This window comes from Indicator indicator, chromosome 22 (assembly GCF_027791375.1).
Source record: "Indicator indicator isolate 239-I01 chromosome 22, UM_Iind_1.1, whole genome shotgun sequence".
NCBI classification, from domain to species: Eukaryota; Metazoa; Chordata; class Aves; order Piciformes; family Indicatoridae; genus Indicator; species Indicator indicator.
Window position 1 is genome coordinate 14476005 of NC_072031.1, and position 26807 is coordinate 14502811.

A 26807-nucleotide genomic window follows, 5' to 3' on the forward strand; every position below is an offset into this window, starting at 1 on the left:
GGAACAAGCTCTTTACCATGAGGGTGGTGGAGCAGGCTGCCCAGGGAGGTGATTGAGGCCCCATCCCTGGAGATACTCAAGGTCAGGCTGGACAAGGCTCAGACCTTGCTGACCTAGTGGAGCATGTCCCTCGAGGATTGGACTGGATGACCTTTGGAGATCCCTTCCAACTCAAACCATTCTATGATTCTAATAATTTGTTCTGAGAAATTATGGGTGTACTATTCAATGCACTAATCTTTTTACAGCTTTTCTAATTATTCCATTGATTTTTTTTTCTTTAAGCCTAGATTTGTGCCAAGGTACAATATACTGGGGTATATTTGAACAACATACAGAGCAATAAAACTAATTGTAAGTCATGTAGGATCAACAAGCAGAGCATTAATTTTATTAGTTTTGCCAGCAGTCCTGTATTTGAAGTATATGGTTGGTTCTTTCTCAAGCCTGTGCTTCATTAAACGTTTTGCACCATTCTGTCTCATTTATCAGGCCATGTCTCACATTGTTTTGTATGTAGATGTATGTGTGGGTAATTAATTTAAAGGCTGGTTTAGCAGTTACTTTTTGTAAAGCTTCCTCTTCTCCACAGTATTATCTTAAGTATAAAAGAAGAAAAATGTCACTTAGGTTGTTCCAGGCAGTCTGTGTTAAGTCCTGATACACTGAACAGTCACTGTTCCATGGTGTTAATCACACAGTGACTTCATCTGCATTGTTTTACTCACAATGCAAGTAATTATAGCTAATAGTTTTAAAATTAATTTCTCATTTCAATCCCAGCATCTCATGGAAGACACTTAGTGAACTTTATCTCCTATCATTAAAGAGATGAGAGGTGTGTGATGAGAAAATGTGTTTTGGTATTTAGAAAATGTAAGGTGTAAGAACACTTCTTTCTTTTCTGTGATGCTGCTGGCCAGAGCAAATACAAATGGGGGGCAAATATAAATGTCTTACCAAATATTAAAAGTTAAGTCTCAATTTGACTTTTGAGGCTTCATTGCATACAACATCATGGCCATGGATTTTTTTACTTTAATTATTTGCTGCTGCTGTTGTTGCTGTGTGTGTATGTAAGCATATATATTATATATAGTCAACAATAATTTACTTATCCTTGGGAAGCAAAAGTGGAGAATGGCAATATGAGAAATATCAAGGTGTGTGGTATCCAGTATAGTACAGAATCTTTCTCCTCTGCCCTTTTAAGGATCAGGTTCATAATTTAACAATCAGTTAAAGAGGATTCAAGGTCTGCTGTGTTTTGTCAGAGCAGCACGGTTAGACCACAGCCATAACTTTTTTTCCCCTCCCTTTCTCTTATTTTGTTAGTGATTTCATTGCATGTGTATGGCTGTTGGTGTTCCTGTTTCCCCTTTTTTGATTAAAAGAGGAATTCAGTAGCTGTTTCAATGACATGCACTAGTAATGGTTACTCAGATTATTTTCTCCATTTTCTAAGGGAAGACTTGTCAGTAAAACACTTGTATGAAACCTCTGGAATAAAGAAATGCTATCCCTTGAAATAACTGCTGTTGCTGACTTTTTTTTCTTCAGTAGAACAGAATAGCTCTACTACTAGAGGAGTGTCTTGCTGTAAAGATGGAAAGATGAGGCTGCTATAAAGAACAGGTGAATTCATAGTAGTGTGCTTGTAAATGCACACACCATTCCTCTGCCCTTCCCCAAGAGCCTCCTTGAAGAATGATGGAAATAGTAGCCACTGTAGGAAGATTGTGACTACTGCAAAGCACTGCTCTTCAGACTGCTCCAAAAACAATGTTAGGAAAAGCCCAGAAGAGGAAAGTAATTTTTCCAGGCCTGTTTTTGTAATACTTTAGTCATCTTTAAGTTTGCAAGCTCTTAGTTATTACGTTAACTGTTAGAGGTGAAGTCTGATGAATAAAATATGAAAGAAATCATATCTGTAGTTCATTTGTGACTAAAATAATGGAGAATTTGATGTAAACTCTCCAGACTCTGTTCCATTGTGTAGTGCAGTGGCTGTGAGGATGGAAGGTGTTTTGAATATATATCAAACACAGTAAATCTGTATTTTAAGGCATTGCAACTGAACATCTTGTAAGGCTTGCACCTCCTGAGAGGTGATGATCCCTTCTCTGAAGAACCACAGAATGATTTCTTCTCTCTAAACGGACTTCTGGTTATTTCAACCCATTATCTGCTTGCCCACCAGTCTTAGGTTACTGGAATTCATCTACAGAGCATTAGCTTTCTCCTCCTCCACCTCTTTACCTAGCACCTCCTTGCAAGGAAACAGAATTTCACTTACCTTCTTTGTTTACATGCTGACCTCTTGAGTTTGAACTTCTGACGTTCAAAGAGCCACACCTTAGGGAGAACTGTTCAGCTAGACCAGGAGTGATTTTATCATGAACCATAAAAAGCCCTTCTGTTTCAGATGATGATTCTAAACCAAGTAGCAGAGCAGCTTCTCTGCATAGTAGGTTATGAGACCTTACAGCAACAGCTGTCTTTGTTTGTTTTTCTTTTTTTTCCAGTAATGCTTTTTGTTTATTTGTTTTGGGTTGTTGGTTTCTTTTTTTTGGTGGTGTTGAGAATTCAAAAGATCTTGTGACCTGGCTTTGTTTCTGATTTTCAAACCAGTTTTTGAATGAGATCTCATACTCTGGGCAGTTTACATTGGTACACAGAATAGTTACACTGATGCTGGTGCAATTCCACGTGTGCACAAGCACCAGATTTTAGGAATAGCATCAATATGTCAGTATTTTATACTGTAGACATTCCAGTAATGTTTTTCCAAGTCCATGAATGCTGGAGCTTTCTTTTCCCATCTGCTTTGGAGCACTGTGTCAAATCCAAAGCTGGACTTGGAAGGTTTCTTGGATATTGCTGTTCTGGTCTGTTTTTAGACTCTAGCAGGTATTTCCTTCACAGCCCTGAGGAGCAGTGGGTTCTGTTTCATCATTTGACAGACTAGGGGAGTTCAGCTGGTCAAGAGGAGACTTCTCTCATAGCCTGGTTGAATTGTGGCAGCCATGTAAAAGTGAAATTCCATTAAACAGAATTATGAGGTCACTGACTGTGTCCCAGTCTGGCTTTGTAGATGCCAGCAACACCCGATCTCTGTTCGGATGATCAAAAAAAGATGATTTTGTCATGCTGGCTTTCTCCAAATACCATATTCATGTTTGCTATAGGAGTTAAATTTGTTCCACTGATTCATGTTGTAGTTTTCAGTTGTCTTTTTCAGTTGGGAGTCCTCAGATCTAGGATTTTTGCTTTCCAAATAGGTTATTTAAATCATACTATTATTATTATTTATGAAACATAAGTTTTTCTGTGTTTTGCTTTAGATGAAAATGCCTGTGCACCCAAGCACACTTAAGCTCTCTAATAAGATCAACTGTAAATTGTATCTGAGCAATTTTTTTTTCTGAAGGCACTCTGCAGCTTTACTATATAGATGCTCTTGTGGTAAATGAAACACTACTTATCTTAATTATTAGTGTTAATAGGCATCCTGTGGGCCAGGTATTTGCTAATGTCAGGTAGAATCTATATTATGTCTTTTTATGCTTGGCAGATGTGACAGTAACTCTAGTTCTAACTGTCTTGTCTGAATGAATCAGTTGCATGTGCATGAGTAGTTGCTGGCAATCACCTGCACTGTGTAAGCAAATTATCTTCTTCCCTTCTTCCAAGCATCTTCTGCTGGCACTGTTATTAAAATGCTTCATGCTGCTAATTTGTCAGGTTTGTGTGCTCCAGAACATCCCCCTGTAACTGATCCATGCCTTTTGTAGTTTCTCCTTGTGCATTTAGCCCTTCTTACAGGTCTCTCTGCTCTTACAGAAACCAGTGTGTTTCTGTCCAAGTGTGTGGTGCTAACTACTGAGTATCTATGGCATTAATATAAGTAGACATAAATAGAGCAAGGCCTCTACAAGGAACTTATATTTTGCCATCCTACAGACTGCATCTGTGGTCAGATACTATTTTTGGATAGAAAATTTGCTGTGGCTTTCTGGAGCTCAATATATACTCAAGAGTACATAAACTACCTTCTGAAACCATCTTCACAGGAAAGTGAGATTCAAGTAACTTTTTCTTTCTTCTAAGTAGAATGGTTACACTTTTTACCATATCCATCTTAAACATATAAATGCAACATACATGGTATTTTCATTTGACAGTACACACTGCTGGATGGGACAGTTCTTTTCAAAAGGCAAAGTTTCCCAAGAGGCAGTAGAGGAAAAGTGAGATGTGAATGAGGTGGGCTTGAAACAGTTTTGATCTTAATTGTTATATTCCCTTTCTGCAAGATAAAGAGGAAGATAATGTTGTTTGGTTGTTTTGTTTTGTTTTTTTCTCTTCAAGCATATTAACTGAGCTGCTTTACAGGATTTGAAGGTATATGTACAAATTGCTGTTCCTGCCTACTTGTAACATGGATGTGCTTTTGGATGTTCCTGTCTTTGTTTTCATGAAATAGCTTGAAGTGTGGAGGACAAACTGTATGTCTTAGGTAAAACTGAAGGTGAATCTTCACCTGAACAGTGAAATGAACTTTTAGCTGTGCTGGACACCTGCACATTTGAGAGTTCAAGTAGTTGGACACTGCATAGAAGAGAATTTATATATACTTCATATTTTTTGTACCATGTACTAAAGAAGTTGTCTGCAATAGTGATAGCTAAGAAGTTAGCACATTCTCTAGACCTCTCCTTTCCCCTTTTCTTCAAAGCATTCCTGACCTGTCCAGCGACTTTTTTTTTGCTCCTTTTTAGTGTCATTCTTTGACTGCTCTCAAGCAAAACTATAGTGATGTGTGCTGTGCAAAACCACGTGTCTCAAGGGTCATATGGAGCGTGAATATGTTTAATAAATCTTTTCTTCATTTTTCCTAGAAAATAAGTTTTACCTGGGATCGAACTGGGAAGTCCTGATGCAGATCTTAGGCTAAGTGCCTGTAGATAGTACTGGTTCCCAATTCCCTCATCAGTTGCCACTGACATGGCTTGGTTATCAGAAATGGGATGTCAGAAAAATCTTTTTCTCATTAAGTCTTACGGCACTTTAATTCCAAGAATTATTTCATTACTGAGAAAGAAGTGCCCAGACGTGGGTTCACAGTACTGATGAAAACCTCTTGAATATGGAGGAAAACTTTGAGAGAAATTTCCCTTCTCTTAGAGAACCTTTCTTCTGCATTCTTAATTTGTGTGCTTAATCAAAGAAGAATCAGACTAATTCATTAATTTTGACAGGAAAATTGTCTTCTACATCAAAGTGCTGTTCTTCTCTCTCTCTCTATCAGTGGCCAGAATTAAATCTTTAATAGAAATGTTAATGTCTTCACCAAAAAGAAATGGAAAATGTTATGTATTATGTAGTGTGTTTTTCTTGCTTGCAAGGCACAGGCATAAGGGCTAGGAGAGCATCTGAAAGGTGAGAGTATCATGTTTTGGATACTCCACTCATCTGACATGTGTAATGACAGTGGTTAAAACTGCTGGGATGAATCCATTTGTTTCTTAAATTCAGGTCTTTGTCTTTCAGTGAGACTTACAAGCCTTTTTTTTTTTTTTAATGTAGCTTTAAGATGTTTTTTGGCACGTTTAAACTTTTTTCTTTGCCATCTCGTAACTTGAGCTCCAGTATTTTAATTCAAAGAGCATTCTGTTGTGAAAATGTGAAGCAACGTGTGTATTATGTGTTCTGAAGTACTGTCAAAAAAAACGATGCATCCTGGAGTGATGCAGTGGCACTGAGTCGAAAGCACTGAGTCTTGATTGTTCCTTTTCCGCAGAACTCAGAAGAGCTTCAACAACTGGAACAGTTTTAAGACTTTTAAAGTTGTTAGCCTCAGCTTTTCAATTACTTGAGTAAAAGCTTTGTTCCTTTTGAAAGGTCACTGACAATTGTTTGGAGTTGGCCTCCTGAAAGGGTTCTGGGAACTCTCCAGTTGCTTTGTAAGAGAATTCTTTATCCCAGAAAGGTGTTGTGTTAAAGTTCTTTATCTGGCTTGGGGGGTGTGGTTGTTTGGGTTGTTTTGGTTCGGTTTTCTTCTTTTTTATTTTGGTGTTTTGCGGGGTTAGTGGTTTTTTGGTTTTGTTTTTTTACTCTCTCATGAAAGTACTTAGAAGGAGCCTTATCACTTGCTGTATGAGGTAGCATGAAGGTGGATTGTTTCTCACCAGGATTAGGTAGCACTTTGTCTGAAATGTCTTCTTCCTTTCTATCTTTTGTATTTTAAGAAGGATGTTAGAATTTTATGAAAGCTAGTCAATTCAGAAAGAAACTGGTGTGTACAGAGTTGTCTGATCCTTACAGCTCTGAGTTTGCTTCTGTGTTGATACCAAGGAAGGAGGAGATGTTTCAGATAGATCCCGAAATTAGCGTTATCTGCACTTAATTGCATTTTTACCCTTTCTTCTACAGCCTTTCCAACATTTTCCTTTGGAACAGCAGAGGATAAGTGAAGCTTCTCTAGAGACAGGCTTCTTTTTAAAACCTGGCTGGCAAAAGTAGAGGTGGTTTGGGTTTTGTCTTTTCTTCTCCTTTAAAGAGCAAGGAAAATAGGAAGAAGGATCTGGTGTTGATATTGTGAAACAGGCTGTCACTGTAATTAACAGCCTGGGAATTTTTCTGCTTGCTTTTCTTATCCCGAGTTGCGAAAGCTCACTGTCCTGCTGGGATTTCTTTTTGGAATGCAGAGGTGTGTTCTAGCTAAAAGCATGTGCTTTGCCTAACAAGCTTTCCTAGTCACTGAGCCCAGCTGGCTGCTGCAGTCTGTATTTGTTTTGTCTTAACTAATTTTTATATCCATGCTTTAAACTAACACTTTTTTGGTATATGTGTTAGATGACAAATCAAGCACAATGTCCACAAATGAAACCAAACATTGTCATCTACTAATTTTTTTCTGTGCAGCATTATGATGTAATCAAGCAGCCTACCAAAAAGATGTGGAAATAAATGTTGGTGACATGTAAATTGTGCTAAACTAAAGTGATCAGCCTTTGTTAAAGGGAGTTTTTGTATTAAGGGTTTAGCACTTCCTCTAGTAAATATAGAAGACAAGTAAAGAGGATAGGGTCTGGCTGGTCAGCACAAATCGTGTCACATATTCCTGTCTTTTGCTGTGGGAGATGATGCCATGCCACGAGCATGTAGCACTTAGCTGAAGTCTGCTGAGGGGTTAATTTTCCAGGTTTCTGCAGTCTTGCAAGCTACCTCTGAACTTGATAAAAGTTCCAAGTACTCAAAATCTCTGAAATTCAGCCAAGTGTCTGGTTTGGTTCAAATTATGAATGAACAGAGTTAAGTGACAGAAGATGATGAAGCATGGAATAGACATCCTGTTTCAGAACAGTGGTGAATTGCTGTTTACACGTCTGCAGCGGTGACACTAGAATTGCTGCTGCAAGATTGTTCTTCATCTATTTGTAGAAATGAAAAATGGGTTTGTTCTTATTCTCCTTTTATTCTCATCTCTCACTTTCTGTAGTTATGAGTGATGTGAGATGTTTTCTTGCTAAGAAGGCATTTGCTAGTGGGAAAAGGAATACTTCTATGTATCTTTTGTGATTCCTCACAGATTCTGAAACCATTGGATCATACATTCTTAGCTGTAGACAAAGACTTACTGTGGCTGATACCTATAACAGAAGCAATTCTGTTATGTGGGCATCAGCCTCCCAAAATGTAGAGCCTTAACTACCAGGTCAGTGCTGCATCATCTTCAGTGTTCTTTAAGGAAGAGCTACTTCTCTACTTTTGCCTCTCTGACCTTGTGGCTGACAGCAACAGTTTGGTTTCTGGCACAGGTGCCCTCAGCTCTGCAGCCGGCTTCGCTCTCATTTTGGGCTGTGCATCCTTCTTTTTTCCTGCTCCATGCTGCCCATGCCTGGCCCTGGTTTACAGCTGCAGTTGCTGCCATACTCAGTGTGATCATAAAGGATGTGCAAGAGACAGAGGCTTGCTTCTTCTCTGGCTTCATTGCTAGATATGAACGTTTTCCATAAAGTACTAGTCAAATCTACAAAGTTCTGGCCACTTTCCACTGTGCTGTTAGGTGCCAGAGGAGGTTTTAGGTAGTAGGATACAGCAGATGCTTGGAAGTTAAATAGAAGCAAAACACAATAATAAAACCCACCACCTATCTTTAACCCTGTTTAGGTATTTAGTCTCACAGTGGTAAGAACAAGCTCCTTTCTTGTGGCCAATTCATGTAGTTTAAAGGTGCTGTGAATAGAAGGTTTCTCCGCTTGCTGCTAGGGTGAGTGGCATCTGACCTGCACATAAATGTTCTTCTGTTCTCATTCATTGTAGACAACTAATTTCAGATGGGTCAAGATGAACATTTGAATCTATTTGAGGGTTCTGCATGTTGCTCGTTAAAGAATTTCATTGCAGTGAGGCTCTAGAACTTTTTTTTATTTTCTTTGCACAAATATCAGTGGACAGATTTAGGGCCTGGATGTCAACTCCATTCACTTAGTGGTTTGCCTCATGTTTATTAAAATGTGACTGATCAGAATCCAAGTAAATTTTCTGAAGTTGAAACTACTGTTGCTGACACCTCCCTAAAGATACAAATGATTGCATTTGTAACTACACTGTTCAAAAAGGGAAAACTTTTGCATGTGACTATAAAAACAAACCCAATTTTTTTCCTTATAAAACACTTCTGTTTAGTAATGCAAGGAACAGGCTGGTAAAAAGATCAGGATTGAAGTCTCTGCAATCAGTTAAAAAATCTCAACTCAGAAGTGTCTGTTTAAATCTTCTGAACAAAGCAGTGATGCTGACATGCACTGTAATCTGCTAATAGCTTACAGGCATCTGTGAGAGAGGAATAGAGTTTTCTTAATGCTATTGTTTGGTACATTAAGAAAGAACAACAAAATTTTGTTGAGTGGTTGGATTTTGCTGGGGGGGGAAAAAACAATGTTGAGTATAAGAAGGAGATCTCTTTAGCTGTATTCAGCAAACGAGAAAGAGGAAATAAGATTTCTCCCAAGTTGTTATCCTAAGCTTCTCATGGCAAGGTTTCAGCATTAGAACTAAAACTTCATTAAAAATAAATAAATAAATAGATTAGAAAATAGTGTCTGTAACAGTCATGATAGCAGTGATGGAAATTCAGAAAGCACTTCACAGCTACTGTGACCTTTACAGTATTATACCTGTCCAAGGATTGCTGTCCCAGCTTCTCATCACTCTGAAACCATCCAGAAATGGTGTCCTTGCTGCTTTAAGTTTGCTGCTAGTGTGTATTTGAAGTATAGGAGCAATAGAGATTGCAACTTCTGTCTTAATGGAAGGTTCACTTTGAGATAATTTTGGTGTGGTTGCTGTAGTATCTTGGAGTTGAGGGGGAAAGGAGCAGGCAGCTGAAGCTTTGTAGTTCCATGTTTCTTACAAGACAAGTATTTGTCGTGGCAGCAAATTTGGTGGTTTTTTTGGCGTTTTTTGTTTTGGTTTGGATTTTTTTGTTTATTTGTTTTGTTTTGTTTTTTCTTAACATCTGGACTAGATTCTCTAACTCAGCTCCAAGAACCTTGTTAGTGAACTGCCCGAGAATGTATTGTGATGTGGTTTTGTGTTGGATTTTGGGGGTATTCTTCATTTCTTTGGAGGGGGCAGGTTAGAGGCTTTTTGGTTGCTTCTTAATTCCGCTGAAGTGTTTTGAAATTTTTCTACAACCCTTCCTGAACTTAGAATTCCATGTGCTGTGATCTGGAGTCAGTAACAATTTGACTGCCTCCCTCCTCCCCAATTCATTCCTCTGAGGGGCAGGTAAAATGAACAAGTTAATGCTCCAAATGCAGCATGAAGTGTTAAAACAGAATAATTGGCTGTACATCTTATATTAAAAAAAAAAAAAAGGCAGAAGCTCTTCCCTAAGAAACTTTTATCACCCGCTGTTCTACACACATTGGGATTAATGATGTTGCTGTGGGACCACAGCAATTTACAAACTCTTAAAATACATAAAAGGATAATTTTTTTTAATCACAAGAATGATTATTTCCCAGGATTTTGTTGTTGCTTGTTTTTCTGAAGATGCTTTCATTCATCCTGCCAGTTTTAATGTGAATAATCCAAACTCCTTTTCTTTTCCAGAAGTTACTTTGTGTTCATATTGCTTTAGTAACTTTCTTCTAAGCTGCCTTTTATGTCTGTAGAGTTCAGAATATACATCCATTTAAACCTGCAATATTCTAAAGGGTGAATTGCACTTTTGACCACCTCTGCCTTGTCTCTCTAACTTCAGGTTTGTGAATTTATGTGCAGTTTTTCTGGTGAATGAGAGGTCTGTTCTTTTGCTCTAGTGCAGTGAATTATTAATTTGTTTTGTACTGAAGTACGAGGAAATAGAGTAAGCTTCATCTTACATTCTGTGCCAGCATATTGAGACTTTGCTTTCATTCTTTGAATGTTCCTAGGCAGTAAGATGCTAGTTGGCTTAGAGTATTCCTGTACATAAACAGCTAGGTGAGTGTCCTCAGGTGATGCTGTCTTTATTATCATAACTGGAACTAGACAAGCAGAATTTCTGCTTCATCCATGATAGTTCCATGTTAAGCACTCTTAGAATCACAGAATCAGTCAGGGTTGGAAGGGATCACAAGGATCATCCAGTTCCAACCCCCCTGCCATGGGCAGGGACACCTCACACTACATCAGGCTGGCCAGAGCCTCATCCAGCCTGGCTGCAAACACCTCCAGGGATGGGGCCTCAACCACCTCCCTGGACAAACCATTCCAGGCTCTCACCACTCTCATGGGGAAGAACTTCTTCCTCACATCCAGTCTGAATCTCCCCACTTCCAGCTTTGTTCCATTCCCTCCAGTCCTGTCACTACCTGATAGCCTAAAAAGTCCCTCACCAGCTTTCTTGTAGCCCCCTTCAGACACTGGAAGGCCATAATAAGGTCACCTTGGAGCCTTCTCTTCTCCAAACTGAACAGCCCCAACTCTTCAGTCTGCCCTCATAGGAGAGGTGCTCCAGCCCTCTGATCGTTCTCGTGGCCCTTCTCTGAACACGTTCCAGCATGTCCATATCCCTCTTGTCTGAGACCCTCTGAATGATCTGTCTTGTTTACCCCCAAAGACTTGCTGTGTAATTTTGGAGGATGCACTTGTTCTGTGGTGAAAACCATTTAGTGTGCATGGGTTAATGGCTTTCTGTGTCAGCAGGTTTTGCTGGCAAGCTTTAAGGGGGAAATGAACTTCTTGGGAATGGTTTGTGGTGCTTTGGGCAGGTTGGCCTTTGGAAGGGGAATCATCACATGTTCTGTAGAGTCCTTGTAAAACCAAAGGGGAAGTCTATTGCATTGTTTTGCAGCGGTTTTTCTCATAGGCACTGTGAGGGGACTAGAGCTTGTCTTCAGCTCCTGTTAGACAAAGAGGAAGTTCTATTCTGATGGCAGGAAGAGAGTTTGGCCTGTATGGTTTTATTTGTTTATGTACATCATCAGTGAAACCCACACTTGTCAGAGAAGTGATGTTATAGGGTTAATTTCTGTACCCCAATTGGCTTGCTTTGCCACAGTAAATATAAAAATGTCATATGTAGTAACTCTGAAAAGTCTTGACAAAGTAGTGCAACTCCCAGGAAGCTTTTAAAAGCAGAAATGTTTTCTCCCAGACTAATGCTCAACAATGGAGCTCTCTTATTTACTGCAGCATTGGGGGTTTTTTTTGTTTTTTGTTTGTTTTTTGTTTTCTTTTCACAAAACAAATAGTCACTATTAGATGTACTCTGTCACTTTATTGCTGCTCATTTTCTACCAGTCTCCTTTTATGCTGAGAGTATTTGTCTCATAAATAAGTCATGCCACAGGGAACATGTGCTGTAGCATCATCCCCTCCATCTTTCTGATTAGCAGAATTGCTTTGACTTTGATGTGGACTAATTAAGTTCACATATTTTTATGGACATCTTTAAGTAGTTAAAGAAAAGATAGCAGAAATATCTCTGCTCTTCTAAATGAGGCTGTAGGACTTGTTATGGCTTTGATCCTTCTATCCTGAAGTTCCTTTTTCCTTTCCTTGCTGAAAGGATGCTATCTAGAGTATTTCCATCAAAGCAGCATGGCTAGCTTCCCAGGAGCATACCTGTTTTCCTACGAAGAATGTGATTTCTTAGTGTCATGCAGGGCAAAGTACAATCTGCAGCACAGGCAGGGTTTAGTAAGACTCCACACAGCATCAGGCAGGTTTGTCTGTTTAGCTTGCTCCTTGAATCATTTCCCAATCCCGTGCTCAGGGATTAAATCAATACATTACCTAACAGGACATTTAAAAACATTGCCACGATTTGCTGACATGGGGGAATGGTGAAATAAAGTAATAGATTTTGTACTAGATCTTCAAATACGTTTACTGCGGTATTGGCACAGCCCTTGTTCTCCTGTGAAATTCACTGCTGCAGTGGTGCATTGCAGGAAATGGATAAAAATCAGCACACAGAACATACCCATGCATCTTACATGCTCGGGGACAGAGGCATGCGTTTGAACCTTAAGCAGCTTGCATCAGGCAAAGATGCTTTCCACTTTAAAGAGAATCTTGCTGTAGAAGGACATGCATTTGAACAAGATCCATTATTAAATAGTTTAAAACCACAATAGGCTCTTAAATACATCTTCTATAGGGTGCTTGAGAAAGCATTTAGATTTGTAAATGCAAGTGGTGGGGATAAGCACCTACCAAAGGAGAAGCAAATAAGCAATTTCAGCATAGTCATTTGAATGCCAGAAAATTGTTTTGTTCTTGATGAAATACAGCCTTTTTACTATTGCAACTATATATAGGAAAACCAAAATTACATCTTTAGAGCATTTTCCTGGTTTTCTCTTCTAGCTTGTGCTGTCTTTTAAACTGTGCAACTTTGTTTGTTTTTTTTCCCTTCCCTTCTCCCAGGTTTCATTTCAGCCTTGTAATTGCTGTGGAGTTTTGTGTGAAACAAAAACTGGGGGAAAAAAAAGTTGGGTTTTAAAATAAAAATAAGACAAAGGTGATTTAATGGCCAACTCTTGGCCAGAGTAAGGAGAGCGGGGGAAAAAAAATTGGTATGTAGAGGTTAAATGGTTACTACTTGGATCTGTTTCACCCTCAGATACAATTCTTAATTTCCTAAGAGTTCTCTGGTTTTAGATGGACTCACACAACTCTCTTGAGAAGAGCCCTTGAACCAAAGCTGTGGTTTTTGGAGCTTGGACAGACATTGGCTACATTGTTCTCATTCAACATCATGTTTTTGTTGTAGAATGAGTTCAGGAGGATGTGTAGTGTCTCTACTGAGTATTGCCCATACATACAATCTCTTAGCTTTAGTGTGGTGGATCTTTGACTCGTAATTCCCTTCAGGGTACATACACATAGCACAAAGTGGCAGCTGCACAGCCTAAAATTGTTCTGGAGCAGGAAGGTGTGACTATTGCATGTGATTACTGCACAGACTCTGCAGTGGCCCTGAGCGTGTGTCACTGCCCCTCATTTGGAGATATTTCCACCTACAACTGAACCAGTGAAACAAATAATGGGAGTGCTCCTCATCAGCATGAAGTCACCTGTCTCAGTTCAGAAAAATACATGGTAGGTGCACATTGTATGAGATGGAGCAGAAGAGTTTAAAGCAGTCCCTTCCAGTAGGAAGGGGAGAGAGAAGATGAATTTAGTGGTGTTCTCACCCTGCTGGGTACACAGCCTACATGAGCTCATTCAGTGAAAGACCACATTAAAACCAAATAATTATTTGTTCTCAGTCCTTGGGGAAAATAAAGGCGTGACTTACTGGAAGTAGCTCACTTAGGAAAGCTGTGCAGACATCTTCTCTGCTGCACCTGATGGCAGTACAGAAGCCAGCACATGCAGCAGTGCAGAGCAAGCACCTGAGGTTTAATGTTTGCTGTTGAACAGAGCTGAAATACTTCATTGTCTCTTTCTACTGCTATCTGAAGTAACATTTACAATAACTCAGTTTAAGAAGTTACCTCTACTTGGCTTCTTTTCTTAAGGTGACTTTCTGAACACTTCTCAAACCACAGAATTCTCTAACCTAGTGCATGGTTTTGCTGATGCTAAGAAAAGCTTTACTTAACCCTTGACTCTACTGGGGCTGGAAATAAAATTTGCTGGACTTATGGCATATGCTTAAAAATAATTGACATTTCTAGTGGGACAATATCATAATTAAGACTTGCTTACCAGGAAGTGAGTGAAAAATACTGAACTTAATATTTTATTTTACTTAAAGCTGATGTGTCAGAAATGTGCACTGACTCAGAGTAACTCTGAATCATCCCCATCCCATCAGTGTGTGGAGGAGTGATTGGTGCCTTACCATGGAGAACTCTAGAATCAATTCCGTCTTTTTGTTTCTTGGAACCTTAAGAACACAGCTTTAAAGATTTAAGTATTTAAATTGAGGAACTAACCCAGGCACTGTATTACTGGGTGATGGATCTGTGGCAGGCCTGCCTTGGGAAAGCAGCACAGTGAATCTTGAAGTAAATGTAGGCTAAGAAGTGATAGAAACGTCGTAAGGCAGATTTGACCTAAATTTGTTACTCTTGAGGTGCAAAGAGTACTCAAGTAATAAATCTTGTCAGCTGTGGTTTAATATTGGCTTTCTTCTCCCACAAGGCAGAAGAAACACTGCTGTTGGAATAGCCATAGGGTTTCTAGCTACAACAAAGCAAGCAGCAATGGTCTGTTAAATGACCTTTTGTGATGCTCTCCTTTTTTCTTTCAAAAAGTAGGCTTAAGGGAAGCTTGCTCTTCACTACTCTGCTGTGTGCATGTTACATTTGGACAAGAATTGGTTACAATGTGAGCAGGAATAAAAATAATAGTGTGTGTCTAAGCTGTGGTCTAGACATGGCAAGGTGAATAGGAGAGGCAAAAATTGACAGTGAGAACTAATTGTACCTGAAATGTGCATGTTAAGACCAGGAGCTCTGATTATGTGCAGAAATGTTTAAATTTTCCTTTAATGCCTTAATCTGTGGCCCAGTGAGGGCATTTGCACTTCATATCTGAATATTTTTCAGTCAGAAGTCTCAGACTTTTCTGTTTGGGGTGAGGTTTTTTGTCTTTCTGCTCTCAAACTAATGAACACTGCAATTTTTAAATCGGTCTCTTCTGCTCATGTGTCTGAAAGGGATTAAGAATTCAGGAAGGCAGAGTTTTAATGGGGAAGCTGCCACAGGTTCCTAAAGCTCTGAGTACTTGTATCCTCAACTGTTGCTTTCTTGTACTGGTCTCTCCAAGCAGTGTGTGGAGGCATCACTGGGAAAAAGGAATGGGACTTGATGTGTGTGTTTGTCTCATAATGCCTAGTTTCAACCCAAAGCAAGGGAAGGTATTGAGAATTGTAGATGCTCTGCTTCAGGCATCTCATAGCATTGCTAAATTTTGCCTCTTGACTTTAGGGCTAGCAGCTTCTGCCAAATAACTGCTGTGGTGGTTGTAACAAGGTTAACTTTGGATTAGGTTTCTCAGTTTCTCACAGAAATCCCACCTCAAACAGCCACAAGTGGGACTCCTGGAGTCCCACTCCCCACTTAGGGAGTCTCACTTAGGGCTGGAGCTCACCTGCTTTCAACTCCACTTAAGTATTACCTTATAAGGAATAGTTTGAGCTGGAGTAATGCTTCTGGAGCACAAATGCTGCTTCTTGTGAACAAAGCAGTTTATGGTCACAAACTTGCATGTGGAGGTAGAATCACCCACATACACCTGTGTTCTGTGGGTAGGTATCTTTGGAACTGCACAGCAAACACCTTCATTGGTGAGATGAAAGTTCTTTCTGAAGAACATGAGTGGGTTCAGGGCTGGAAAGTGAAGCGTCCCTGTCCAGAGAGTTTCAGTAATGAAGAAGATTCACTGGAGAATTAAACAGTTTCTCCTTTTGTTTCTGATGTGCCTCTTTTATACAGAAAGGTGGGGAAATAGATTTGTATTGGGAAACTTACTTCCTGTGATGGTTTGAAACTGTCTTTTTAATTTTTCCTTGCAAAGTTCAGAACAGAGAAAGTGAAAGAATGTAAATAAGTCACTATTGGGTGTAAGAAAGCAAAATAACGATTGTTCTAAACACTTCCATTGGATAGATAGAAATGTTTAAGAACTATTACCCAAAACAAAGTAGGCATTCGGCACATTCTGCGTTCTGCAGTGGGGGCAGTTGCTGGGCTGTCTGGCTGCTGTTTCTTCTTCTCTCCTGGCTGAAGATAACACACACTGACCTTGGCAGCTAAGTTAACAACTTTCTGCTTAACTAACTCTGCTTCTCTGTCCAGGGGAGTCTGGGGGGAAGCTCCTGGGAGAGAGAGAGAGGCCCCTTTGGGAGGGTCCCCTTGGGGGGAAGCAAAGGGAGATTGGTTGTGCTTTTCTGTTGATTGTATATATTTGTAAATGTTGTGAATTTTGTATATTTGTACATATTCATTGCATTTCATCATAGATTGTAGACTCTGCTTGTAAATACAGCCTTCATTTGCTTCCAAACTGAGCTAGCCTGGTTACTTGTTGGTGGGGAGGGAATTTCAGCTCACATCGACACACTTCCCTAATGCTAAGAATTTGTGCACGATCACACACTTGCAGGGATCCATAGTGTGTGTATTTGCATTAAGAGTACCTTAATCTGCTGCTTTGAGTTAGTTGTTCACAAGTACAGTGTGATACCTTCCTTAATGATCTTCTAAACTCCCACTGTCTTTGTTAGTGTTACCTAGTTCATCATTTTCCTGTGACCCTTTGTAGGGAATATGGTTTGCAGACTGTGGAAGGTAGGAGGTCTTCGGCTTACAAGCTTGTAACTGACAGCAGCTCACTGAAAGTGCTTTGATATATTTAGTGTGAGCATAAGAGGCAAGATGCCTTAAGTACCCCAGTGGAAAACTTTAAAAAGATGTTCTCTGCTCATGTAGAATTAAATAAAAAATGAGCTTCTGAAAGCTGCTTGTGAAATAGCTGAAATACAGAGGGATGGGTTGCAGTAGCTGAAGTCTGTTGTATGCCTCTTGCTTTCTCTCTGCAGTTTGCTCTGCAGGGATTGCCACTGGAAACTGCCATTCATTGATTTGAGGAGCCAGTATCATATGAAATTGAAACAGACTGGTAGGTTTTTGGAACAACTGATGCTACATTCCCAGTGTGACCATGCTTTAGGTGAGGCCTGAGCAAAGTCCAGGGAAGAACAGGAATGGGAACTGGTGGATGGAACTGCTAGGGCAGAACATTGGATGCTGTTTTGGTGATAGAATGGTAAACTAATAAGAAGCTGGTTTGACAATTTGGGAAAACTTGAAGTGTCAGTAGTCCTGTTGTTGATCTACTGAAGCCTGCCACTTCTTTTGATCTCATTTGAAGTCATAGCTATTGACAATATCAAGAGCAGGTAGCCTTTTAGAGATGGTCTCTGCTGACCTCTGTAACAGGTGATTGCCACCAGTTCCCTTTTCTGTGTCATGGGCTAATTTTCACACCCTCATTTGCTTGAGTGCTTAAGCCTTCCTTAAAGAAGGTGCAGAAGCATTGTTGAGGGTCTGAGTTACCACTGTCTTAGTACAATAAAGGACATCAGTGGAGGTAAAAAACACCAGAGAGGGAATTGGGATATTGAATGTTCCTCATTCCTGCAGCTTTGCTGTTAGTTATTCTGTGTGTGTGTGCGTACACCGTTTATACCATGCAGCAGGACCATTCTGTCCATTTTTTATCACCTAAAAAACCTGATTATAGTCCTTCAGAAAGAAAACTCTTGGGAACTCTTCTGGTTTTAGTGTGCAGTTAGAATATCAAAACAAAGAGGATAGACAGCTTCAGTATGGACTGAAGGAAGACTGACTGGAGGCATAAGATGTGAGGAGAGAGAATAAGGTTGAAAATGGAGAGCACAAGTGGGCTACTAAAGGGTAGAAGAAAATAAAGGGGAAAAGCAAGTAGGGAGCAGAATAAAATGATGGGGGAAGCAGAATTATAATGGGAGAAGGTATGAAAGAAGGGGAAGACTCCATTTATGTCTTAGGATAAGAAAAGGGAGTTCTGGTATGTAGGAGGATACACTAGAGAAAGAAGTGACACGTTGATTCTGCAGCTGTAATGCAGGTTGACTTCCCCAAAGGATGTAGACCATAAATAAAACCTAACTTGCTCTAAAAAGTTGAGTTTTAAAGCGAGCTTGTGACTTTGTGGATCTGACTGATTTTGATTATTTAACTGGCAGTATGCTGTTTCATCTTAGACTGTAGCCTGCAGAGATGTGAGCAGGGTGAGAGTATTATGAAACAAAGTAATTTGATTATTTGGGGTGGGGTGAGAGGGTGGCAGCATTGCTTTAACTTAGCAAATTGTTTAAAAGCACAGACATAGGAAAAGGAGACAACTAATCTGGTTAAGAATAGCCACTATGGTTTTGGATATTGATTTCTTTCCTCACTCTGTTGCCTTTTAACCTTGTTTTCTTACAATTTTAGAAAAACCTTCCTGAGCTATGCTGAACAAAAGGAGAGGAAATGGATGAAACAGCTTCCTTTAAATAAGTGATTGAGCTTCTTTTTAACTTGCCACTAATTTTTCTTCTGTGTTCTTCGATTTCTCTTAAGTTTCAATGGGGGGAAAAAAATTCTTGAGGTCTGAATGTTCTGCCTTTTAGCCTAAAATGATTGATTTCTACATACTTATGTCATCTGTTTACAATACATCTAATGCTAAGAGATTTATTTTTAGCTGCCTAAGTAAAATAGCTAGTTGCTAGAGTTGTTGTCATAGCAGCAATCTTAACAGATAGGCTGCTCCTATTTAGCTTTTGCAGCCAAACAGTGACCGTTAGGCAACAGTTTGACAGTTCTGCAGTATTGTGCTAAAGATGGAAGTTGTGCTGGTAGTCCTGCTTTAAAATACTTCCTTCTGTAGGTGTGTGGAGTTTGATCCAACTCATCTATTTCCATCTAACAGAAGTTAGGAGAACTTTGCATACACAACATGTGATATTCAGGATTGAAGTCTTAATTTGTAGCAGCTTGAAAATAAATTACACAGTGCAGCATACTGCAGGCTTCTTTGGATATTTCTTTCTTTCTTTCTTTTTTTTTTTTTTTTGGCATCCCTAAGTATTCTGTAAGAAAAAATGCCAGACTAGAGAACAAGATTGTGCATTATTTATTCAGCACTAATTTTAAGTTGTGGCAGACTGGGCAAGTATTACTGAAGAACTTTAAGGATTATTTTTAATGAAATGCCCTGCTTGGGTTAGATGATAGCTCAGTATTATTGTGATTCTGATTATTATCTTTTTTTTTTAATATGAAGAGAAAAAGGTGCTTCTATACTGACAAGCAAAGGAAGAGTATTTTTACAGTAATGTATAGAATGAACTGTACCTCTGTAAGTGATCTTTAGTTCTGAGCAGTTGAAGAAGTTCAGTTGCTCGTTAAACATATGTCTGAATGCAGTTGCTGTTGTCTGAGATCAAAAGTTAATCTACTGTGAGGAATTTCTCCTGAATTCGATTTAGTGGTGTTGAGCAAAAGGCTTTATCCTTCAAATTCTTTTAAGTAGTTTCTCAAAAGATTTGTTGAAGCACCTGAATTTAAAGTTAAGTGAAGGTTTGGGATGTTAAAGAGCACTTCAAATATGATCGAGGGTCAAAAAGTCTATTTAATGTTTTAACTGCTCCAGGCCAACTTGTTAGCATCATGTCAGGCTTACATGTTTACTGATTTCTAGTGAATTGTGGTAACTTTCCTTACCTCTTCAGTCTGAGTCTCTCCAGGGGAATGATCAGTACATCGCTTTCCACACTTGATTCAGAGCCACTCTGAGAGCGGCAGAAGTGACTTCTGTAACTCAGACTGGTATGGATTTGATGCTATGCCACTGTTTGGGAAACTTGTACAGAGAAACCTTATGAATGAATCTGGCAGAATCTTCCAGCAGAGAAACGAAATGCCACATACCCACAAATATTTTGGTGTTCAAGTTACATTACAGCTTTCGAGTGGATCAAGGAGCTTGGTGCTGTGGAAAAGTTCTTGCTGTGGTCTCACCACTCAAAACTACATTCTCTTCACCCCTTTTTCCTCCCTGTTGGACATCTGATGTTCATCCAAGTCTACTCCATCTCTCCTCATCTTTCCAAACTTACTAAGCTGACATAGGGTTAGTTTTAGTCTGGCATCACCATCCAGGTTAGCAAGCTGAACCAGCTCAGCAAAGGGGTTGTTGAACAGCAAAGCTGTTGCTTCAAGGTAGGGACTGTGGGCAGGGGGTGACACTGAAGAACTGAGTTAGAACAGCTAATTTGAAACCTTGCTCCCCTGCCCATCAGCATCTATGCTGCTATAATGTTTAAGTCCATAAGCCCAAAGGCTTTGTACTGTCAGTGAACATTTGTATGGCTTGTGGTGAGCTGGATGGAGGAACCGATCCAGGTCAGTCGGGGGGGGGAGCAGCAGGTTCTTTTCACACACGTCTTGCGTGGGGCTGTTCTGCTGGTACATGGTTAGCACAGGGGCAGAAATGCCCAGGCAGAGTGAGGGAAGGGTTGTGCATTTTTGCAGCAGTGTCTCCTTACCCCATCTTGAAACATTCATTAGGTTACAGGATGAGAGTTTTATATGGGTTGACTAGTCTGCTCTTTAATGAGACCTGCTCCCAGTCAAGACTTGGAAATGTATTGGATGAATGAACTGTCTAATGGAATGTCTAATTGGGGGTTTTGTCACATGGGAGTGGAACCATTTCCTCTTCTGGTCTGCAGTTGAGGCAGAGGGCACCAAGTAAAAAGGAAAGCTGACAAGTTGTATTTCCAAGTCCAGCAGAGGACCTGTTAGTGTTACTCATAATGTATGTCTGTTTCTCTCCTTCAGGCAAAGTCGTGCATTTGTCATATGTGTGGTGCCCACCTGAACAGACTCCACTCTTGCCTCTACTGTGTCTTCTTTGGCTGTTTTACAAAGAAACATATTCACGAGCACGCGAAGACAAAGCGACACAACTTAGGTAAGCTGCTGCTTCATAACTCACTGAATTCTCCCTGTCAATTCCAGGCCAGCAGGGTGCTATTTTCTTCTAGCTGCCTCATTAGACAGGGATATAAATTTGAATTGTTTGGGATTAGTTGAGTGGTATCATTTTAAACTTGGTGCTTAATCTTCCACTGCACAACAAAAGCTTTTTTCACCAATTACAAATCAAATTATTACTGTTTAGAGTTTCAGTATTGATGAATTAATGTAAAATATAGGGAAAAATAATAAAAGTGCATATAGCTTCTTTTATAACTGTGAGGAATGATGAATTTAGTGCCTTAAACTAGAATGTTTATTTCAGAGAACTTTTTTCAGGAGGTCATGTTCACTTCTTGTTCTTCCTAAGGACATTCCTTTCACAAAGAAACCTAACCAAGCAACAATCAGAATTATTTAAAGTTTTGAGTGTTTCTTTTTTCCCCTCTTTTTAGTTTCTTGTTTCCAGTGGGGTCAATGACTTAAGTAGTAAGAAAACAATTGAATTGATATGGAGAACCCTTCCCTCAGTTGCCTTAAGACCGGTAAAATGTCAGCAAGTTCTACTCTGTCAGCTTTGGTGCTACATAATGTTCAAACCCGAAAGCATTCAGTTTTGTCTTAAAGTACTTATGGCCTGTATTTCAGAGCATTTTAGAATTAGAATGCAGAATCGTGATTATTTTATGGTCTGCTTCATGTGTTGAAATGGATATCTGCAATTTTGCTTGGTGTACATTTTTCTACAAATGAAAATATCTTCTTGGTGAAGTGATACAAGAAGCAAGGAGGAAAAAAAACCAAACCACCAATGTGGCCACCGTTCTCTCATTTAATTTAACCTAGTGCTTATGGAAGAAACTGTCTTTATTTTCCATGAAGACAAAGATATGCTCCAGAAGGCCAACGGTGCTGCATACTCCTGTGTGTAACAAACGGGTGTGTAAGTTTACTCCTTATGGAAAAGCTTATTTAAAACAGCAAATACTTAGTTTCTCCCTCCATTTATGTATCAAGAAGAAAAAATGTTGCTCCATAGTGGTACAGATTAAATTTGTAAAAGCCTTGGAAAATAGAATACTGGAAAATAGTGCTGGATATCCCCAGTGTTGATGAAGCTGCTATCCTGTGAGAGTGACCTGATTGTAATTCTTGATGTGAAGAGAGGCAGTGATGTTCTGAAGCATAGACAGCTGCACTTTACATGAGAAGTTCAAGAGAAAAAAGTGAAATGTACTGGGATGAGGAGATCTCTGAAATTGGTAAGCACTGGTAAGGCTGCATCTGGAATCCTGTGTCCAGTTCTGGGCTACCCAGTAACAGAGGTTGGAGCCACTGGAGTCTAGAAGAGGGCCACAGAGAGAGCACTGCAACTGCTTAGCTTTCAGGAAGATGGATCAGGGGGACCTTGTCAGTGTCTACAGATTCTTAAAAGAATGGTTAAGATGAGTAGAGCCAGGTTCTTTTCAGTGGTGTCAGGTGACTGTGCAAGAGGCAGTGAGCACAAAATGAAAATACAGGAGGTTCTGATCATCAGGGATGCATTTTTACTGTTAGGTTAACCAAGGACTAGGACATGTTGCCATGAGATTGTGGAGTGTTTATCCTTGGACATATTCAGAAGCTGTCTGTACGTGGTCCTGGGCAACCTGCTCAGAAACGTTGAACAAGGTGCCTCCCAGAGGTCCCTGCTGACCTCAGCTGTTCTGAGAAAACTGAACAGAAACAAACCAATCCTGCATGAGTTGTTACTGCTTTTTACAGGGTGTAGTCTCAAAGAGCTTTTGAAGTCAATTCATTAGGTGAAATTATTTTGGGAATCTTTACCAATGCAGAAGTACAAATTACTCCAGGTAAAGTCTATGTTTCTGTGCCATTAGAAGTTCATGGTCAGGTTTAAGAAAATAAAGTGCTAAATTGAGACTGTAGACAGTATTTGCCTGTTTATGTGTGGATACTATCTAAAGACTGTAACATTTTTACCACTAATTGTACATATCTACGGAGAACCTTTCTAAAAGAGCTTTATAGTTGCACATGTGAGGTGCTGCTTACGTATTTGGGAAGCCTAAATTCTTAGTTTTTTGTGCAAGTTAGAGCTTGCTATAGTCTGCTGCAGTGAAGTATCTTTTGTTTACTTGAAGGGAAACCAAACCCAGGCAGAGGAGGGAGATTCTTTGAGGGTTGCACTCTTGCTTAAAGGTGTTTGTGGCTGCTGTCACGGTACTAGACAATTAAGAATGTGTCAGGGAAGGTACTTTCCAAAAGGGATAGCCATTAGACAAAAAGGGCAAGAGTTAATTATCTTAGAATAGAATCATAGAATGGGTTGGGTTGGAAGGGACCACCAAAGGTCATCAAGTCCAACTGGCCTGCAGTTGTCAGGGACATCCTCCACTAGATCAGGTTGTTCAGAGCCTCGTCAGGCCTGACCTTGAATATCTCCAGGGATGGGGCCTCAACTACCTCCTTAGGAAAGCTGTTGCAGTGTTCCCCCACCCTCATGGTAAATAATTGTCCCTAATGTCCATTCTACTCTGCTCTTTAATTTCAAACCACTGCCCCTCATCCTGTCCCTGCAAGCCTTTGCAAACAGTCCCTCTGCAGCTTCCTTTTAGGCCCTCTTCAGGTACTGGCAGGCTGCTATTGGGTCTCCCTGGAGCCCTCTCTTCTCCAGGCTGAACAACCCAAGTTCCCTCAGCCTGTACTCCTAGCAGAGGTGTTCCAGCCCCCTGATAATTTTCATGGCCCTCCTGTGGACCCTCTCCATCAGGTCCATGTCCTTCCTATGTTGAGCACTCCAAAGCTGGATGCAGCACTCCAGGTGAAATCTTAATTACACCAACCAAAGCACAGAGTATTCTGTCATCCCAAAAGGGATTCTTTTGCAGCTAAATATAATGTGCTCAGTGCACAGATACACATAGTATGAAGATTGTACAACCGACTGCTTGGTTTCTAGTTTTGGAGATTCCTTTTCTCTGGTTTTTTTTTAGTGCATGTTTTGGTGTTTAATTTCCAGCTGCATGTGGAATGAGCTGTAAAAGTATTTTTGTAGTTGTGTTAGTGCTTTTGGGTGGTTTTACTGCTGCAATAACATCTGATAGGCAAACCCAAGTTAAGTGCTTTAAAATTTCAAAACGAGCAGGAATTATTTTAAAACACTTGGTGACTTTTTGCTGAGCCAACATCAGTCTCCATGGAGACTAGCAGGAGCTGCACACTTAATCACAGTTCTAAGAAATATCCCAGATTTCAGCTGTAACAGCTGTCTGAGCACTGCAAGTGATGTTTTTTGCAGCTAGCTGCTATATGCTTCAGGAGGCTTCAAGATTGTGGTCCAGAGTGTTCTTAAAATACATCCCTCATTATCTCCACTTCCCTGAGCAATATAAATTAGCCTCTCTGACCTTATAGTGATACCTGTGCTCTTCCATCTGCTTTGCTATTCAGTGTGTATTAATAATGCTGGACTTAATATATTCCTCGAGTTGTGGATGTGGGTTTTGGGTGGGTGAAGTAGGATCCAGCTTGTAGGAGCTGCATTTTTTAATCTCTGAATTGTACAGTCTCTGTCAGTTGATCACTGTGATAGGCTGGGAATTGTTAATCATAGAATCATAGACTGGTTTGAGTTGGAAGGGGTCTTAAAGATCATATAGTTCCAACCCTCTGCCATGGGCAGGAACACCTCCTGCTAGAACAGGTTGCTCAAAGCCCCATCCAACCTAGCTTTGAACATTTAGAGGTATGAAGCCTCCACAACTTCTCTGGACAACCTATTCCAGTGCCTCATCACCTTCATGGTGAAGAATTTCTTTCTAATGTGTAATCTAAATCTAGTTTCTTCCAGCTAATTCAATGTAAAATTTTTATACAGGTGTGAAAATGTTAGAAAGAGGTAGATAAGACTTAATTTTCCCATGGTTTTCAACACTTGGAGCTATTGAGACTGTTTGTGTTCTGGTTTTGTTCTGTCTCCTTGCTGTGTAGGCATCCCTTACACCCTCCAATCAATTTTAAACACACTTGGGTGTGTCCTAGGACTGCTCAGAGATTCTGTGTAAAAATATGGAGCATGGGGAGGAATGTCAGGAGCAGATAAGACAGGGCTGTCTGTCCATACCCTCCTAGAGAATGGTAAGGTAGTTAATCAAAGCCATTGTGATTGACATCTGGTTAGAGATGCTACAGATCTGAAACCCAGCAGCTGAAGCAAAAGGATAGCTTAGTCTGTGGAAGTTGTTGTTACTGCAGGAAACAATTTCTACTGCTACAATTTTAATAAAATGGAATCTTCAGATTCTTTCTTTATCCTTCTTCTCCCAATCTCATGGAAGCATGTTTTGCTTCTTTCAAATGGTGGTACTGGCTGAAGCTGTGTCAGGAGTGTCCAGCTTTCTGCCTGCTACTGGTCAAAAACTGCTACAGTTATTAAGCAGCTTTTTTTTTTTTTTCTTTTTTTTTTCTACTAATCTCTTCAAAAACCTTCCCAACAGGAGACTGCTTGTAGGTGCTTGTTTTCCAGTAGCCTGTCCACTGTTAAGACCTGATGCCTTTTTGGCACCCACAACATGCAAAGACAGCAAGTTCCAGTTGTTTTCTGAGCCATGTGAAGAACGTTTTTGTCTTTCTGCTTTGCTTTATAACAGATCTTGTAACTTTACTCTTGTGTTTCTTTTGCAAGGAGTTGAGAAGTGGTGAGTAAAAAGTCCTTACTGAGCTCTTCTGGGCTTCTCCATCTTTTTTTATATTGTCAGTTGTTTCTTCTTCCCAACTTGTAGGATCCTGAACTATTTTTAGCTTTTCTTACTGAAACTGTTGTATGATTCTCAACATCCTCATCATATTTTTTTAGTTCTAATGTGTCCATCTGTGGTGACAACTCATTGGATTAATGCTCTTTACTTTGCTAATGGCTTGTAGTTAATACTACCATGTTTTCTATTTTGTTTCCTACTTAGTGTTCAACACTGAGCTGATGCTATTTGGGACTTACACCCAGTGACTCCAAAAGTTCTTTCCTGAGTGGTAATTGTTGCTCACTTGCTACCTTATTTATTTATAATGCTTCAAGTTTCACTCTATTTGTGAAGTATCTTGAAATGCTTCTGGAGCTTTTTATAAGCTTCAGATTTGGCTTCCAGCACCGGGCAGTCCAGTGGATTCTGACCTGGTGAAAACTGATAGCCCCTGTCTTATCTCTTCTGTAGTTGCTCAATAAAGAAAAATACACAGTAGCTTAGTCACAGGGTAGCAGGAACAGGAAGTTGACTAAACAGTTAACTCTAAAAGAGAGGTTGGTGTTGTAGGGACAGTTCAACTCAAAAACCGTAACAGTGATTCTTTTATCAGTTTCCTCGTTGAGACTGAATAATCCTAGGGAGACACCAAATGAAGTTATGATAGTCTCTCTGAATGTTTTCTGTTTCAAGAGGATATCATATGAGAAAAGAAAACTTCTGATTTTGAGAGTGGAGTATTTAATATAACTTTGTCTGGGAGTTTTCCCCCACATGTGGCGGGTTTTTTTGTCTTTGTTGTTTTGTTTTTATGTATTACAAACAGAGATATAAAAAATTATGCACACACTTAATTGCAAGAAAAATCACTGTTGTGAGGGCAGGCTTAGGAAAGTCTGTTGCAGATAACCATTCCTAGGTAGATTAGTTCAATTAGGATATCAAAGCTCTGTGCAAACCTATTTAAACTCCTTGGTAAGGAGCCAACTCTTGTATTCCCATGCTGTGCTTCTCTCTTAGAGATGCACTCTTCACATAT

General features: G+C 39.8%; 1 protein-coding gene across 2 annotated transcripts in view; it reads left to right on the top strand.

Moving 5' to 3' along the window:
• The window catches only part of USP22 (ubiquitin specific peptidase 22), a 105705-nt gene that overhangs the window by 16314 nt on the left and 62584 nt on the right, over positions 1 to 26807 (top strand). For both annotated transcript variants that reach the window (XM_054390943.1, XM_054390944.1), the window contains exon 2: positions 20889 to 21021. In XM_054390943.1, the coding sequence (XP_054246918.1) occupies positions 20910 to 21021 (112 nt within the window). In that variant the 5' untranslated portion in view covers positions 20889 to 20909. The remainder of the gene's footprint in view (positions 1 to 20888; positions 21022 to 26807) is intronic.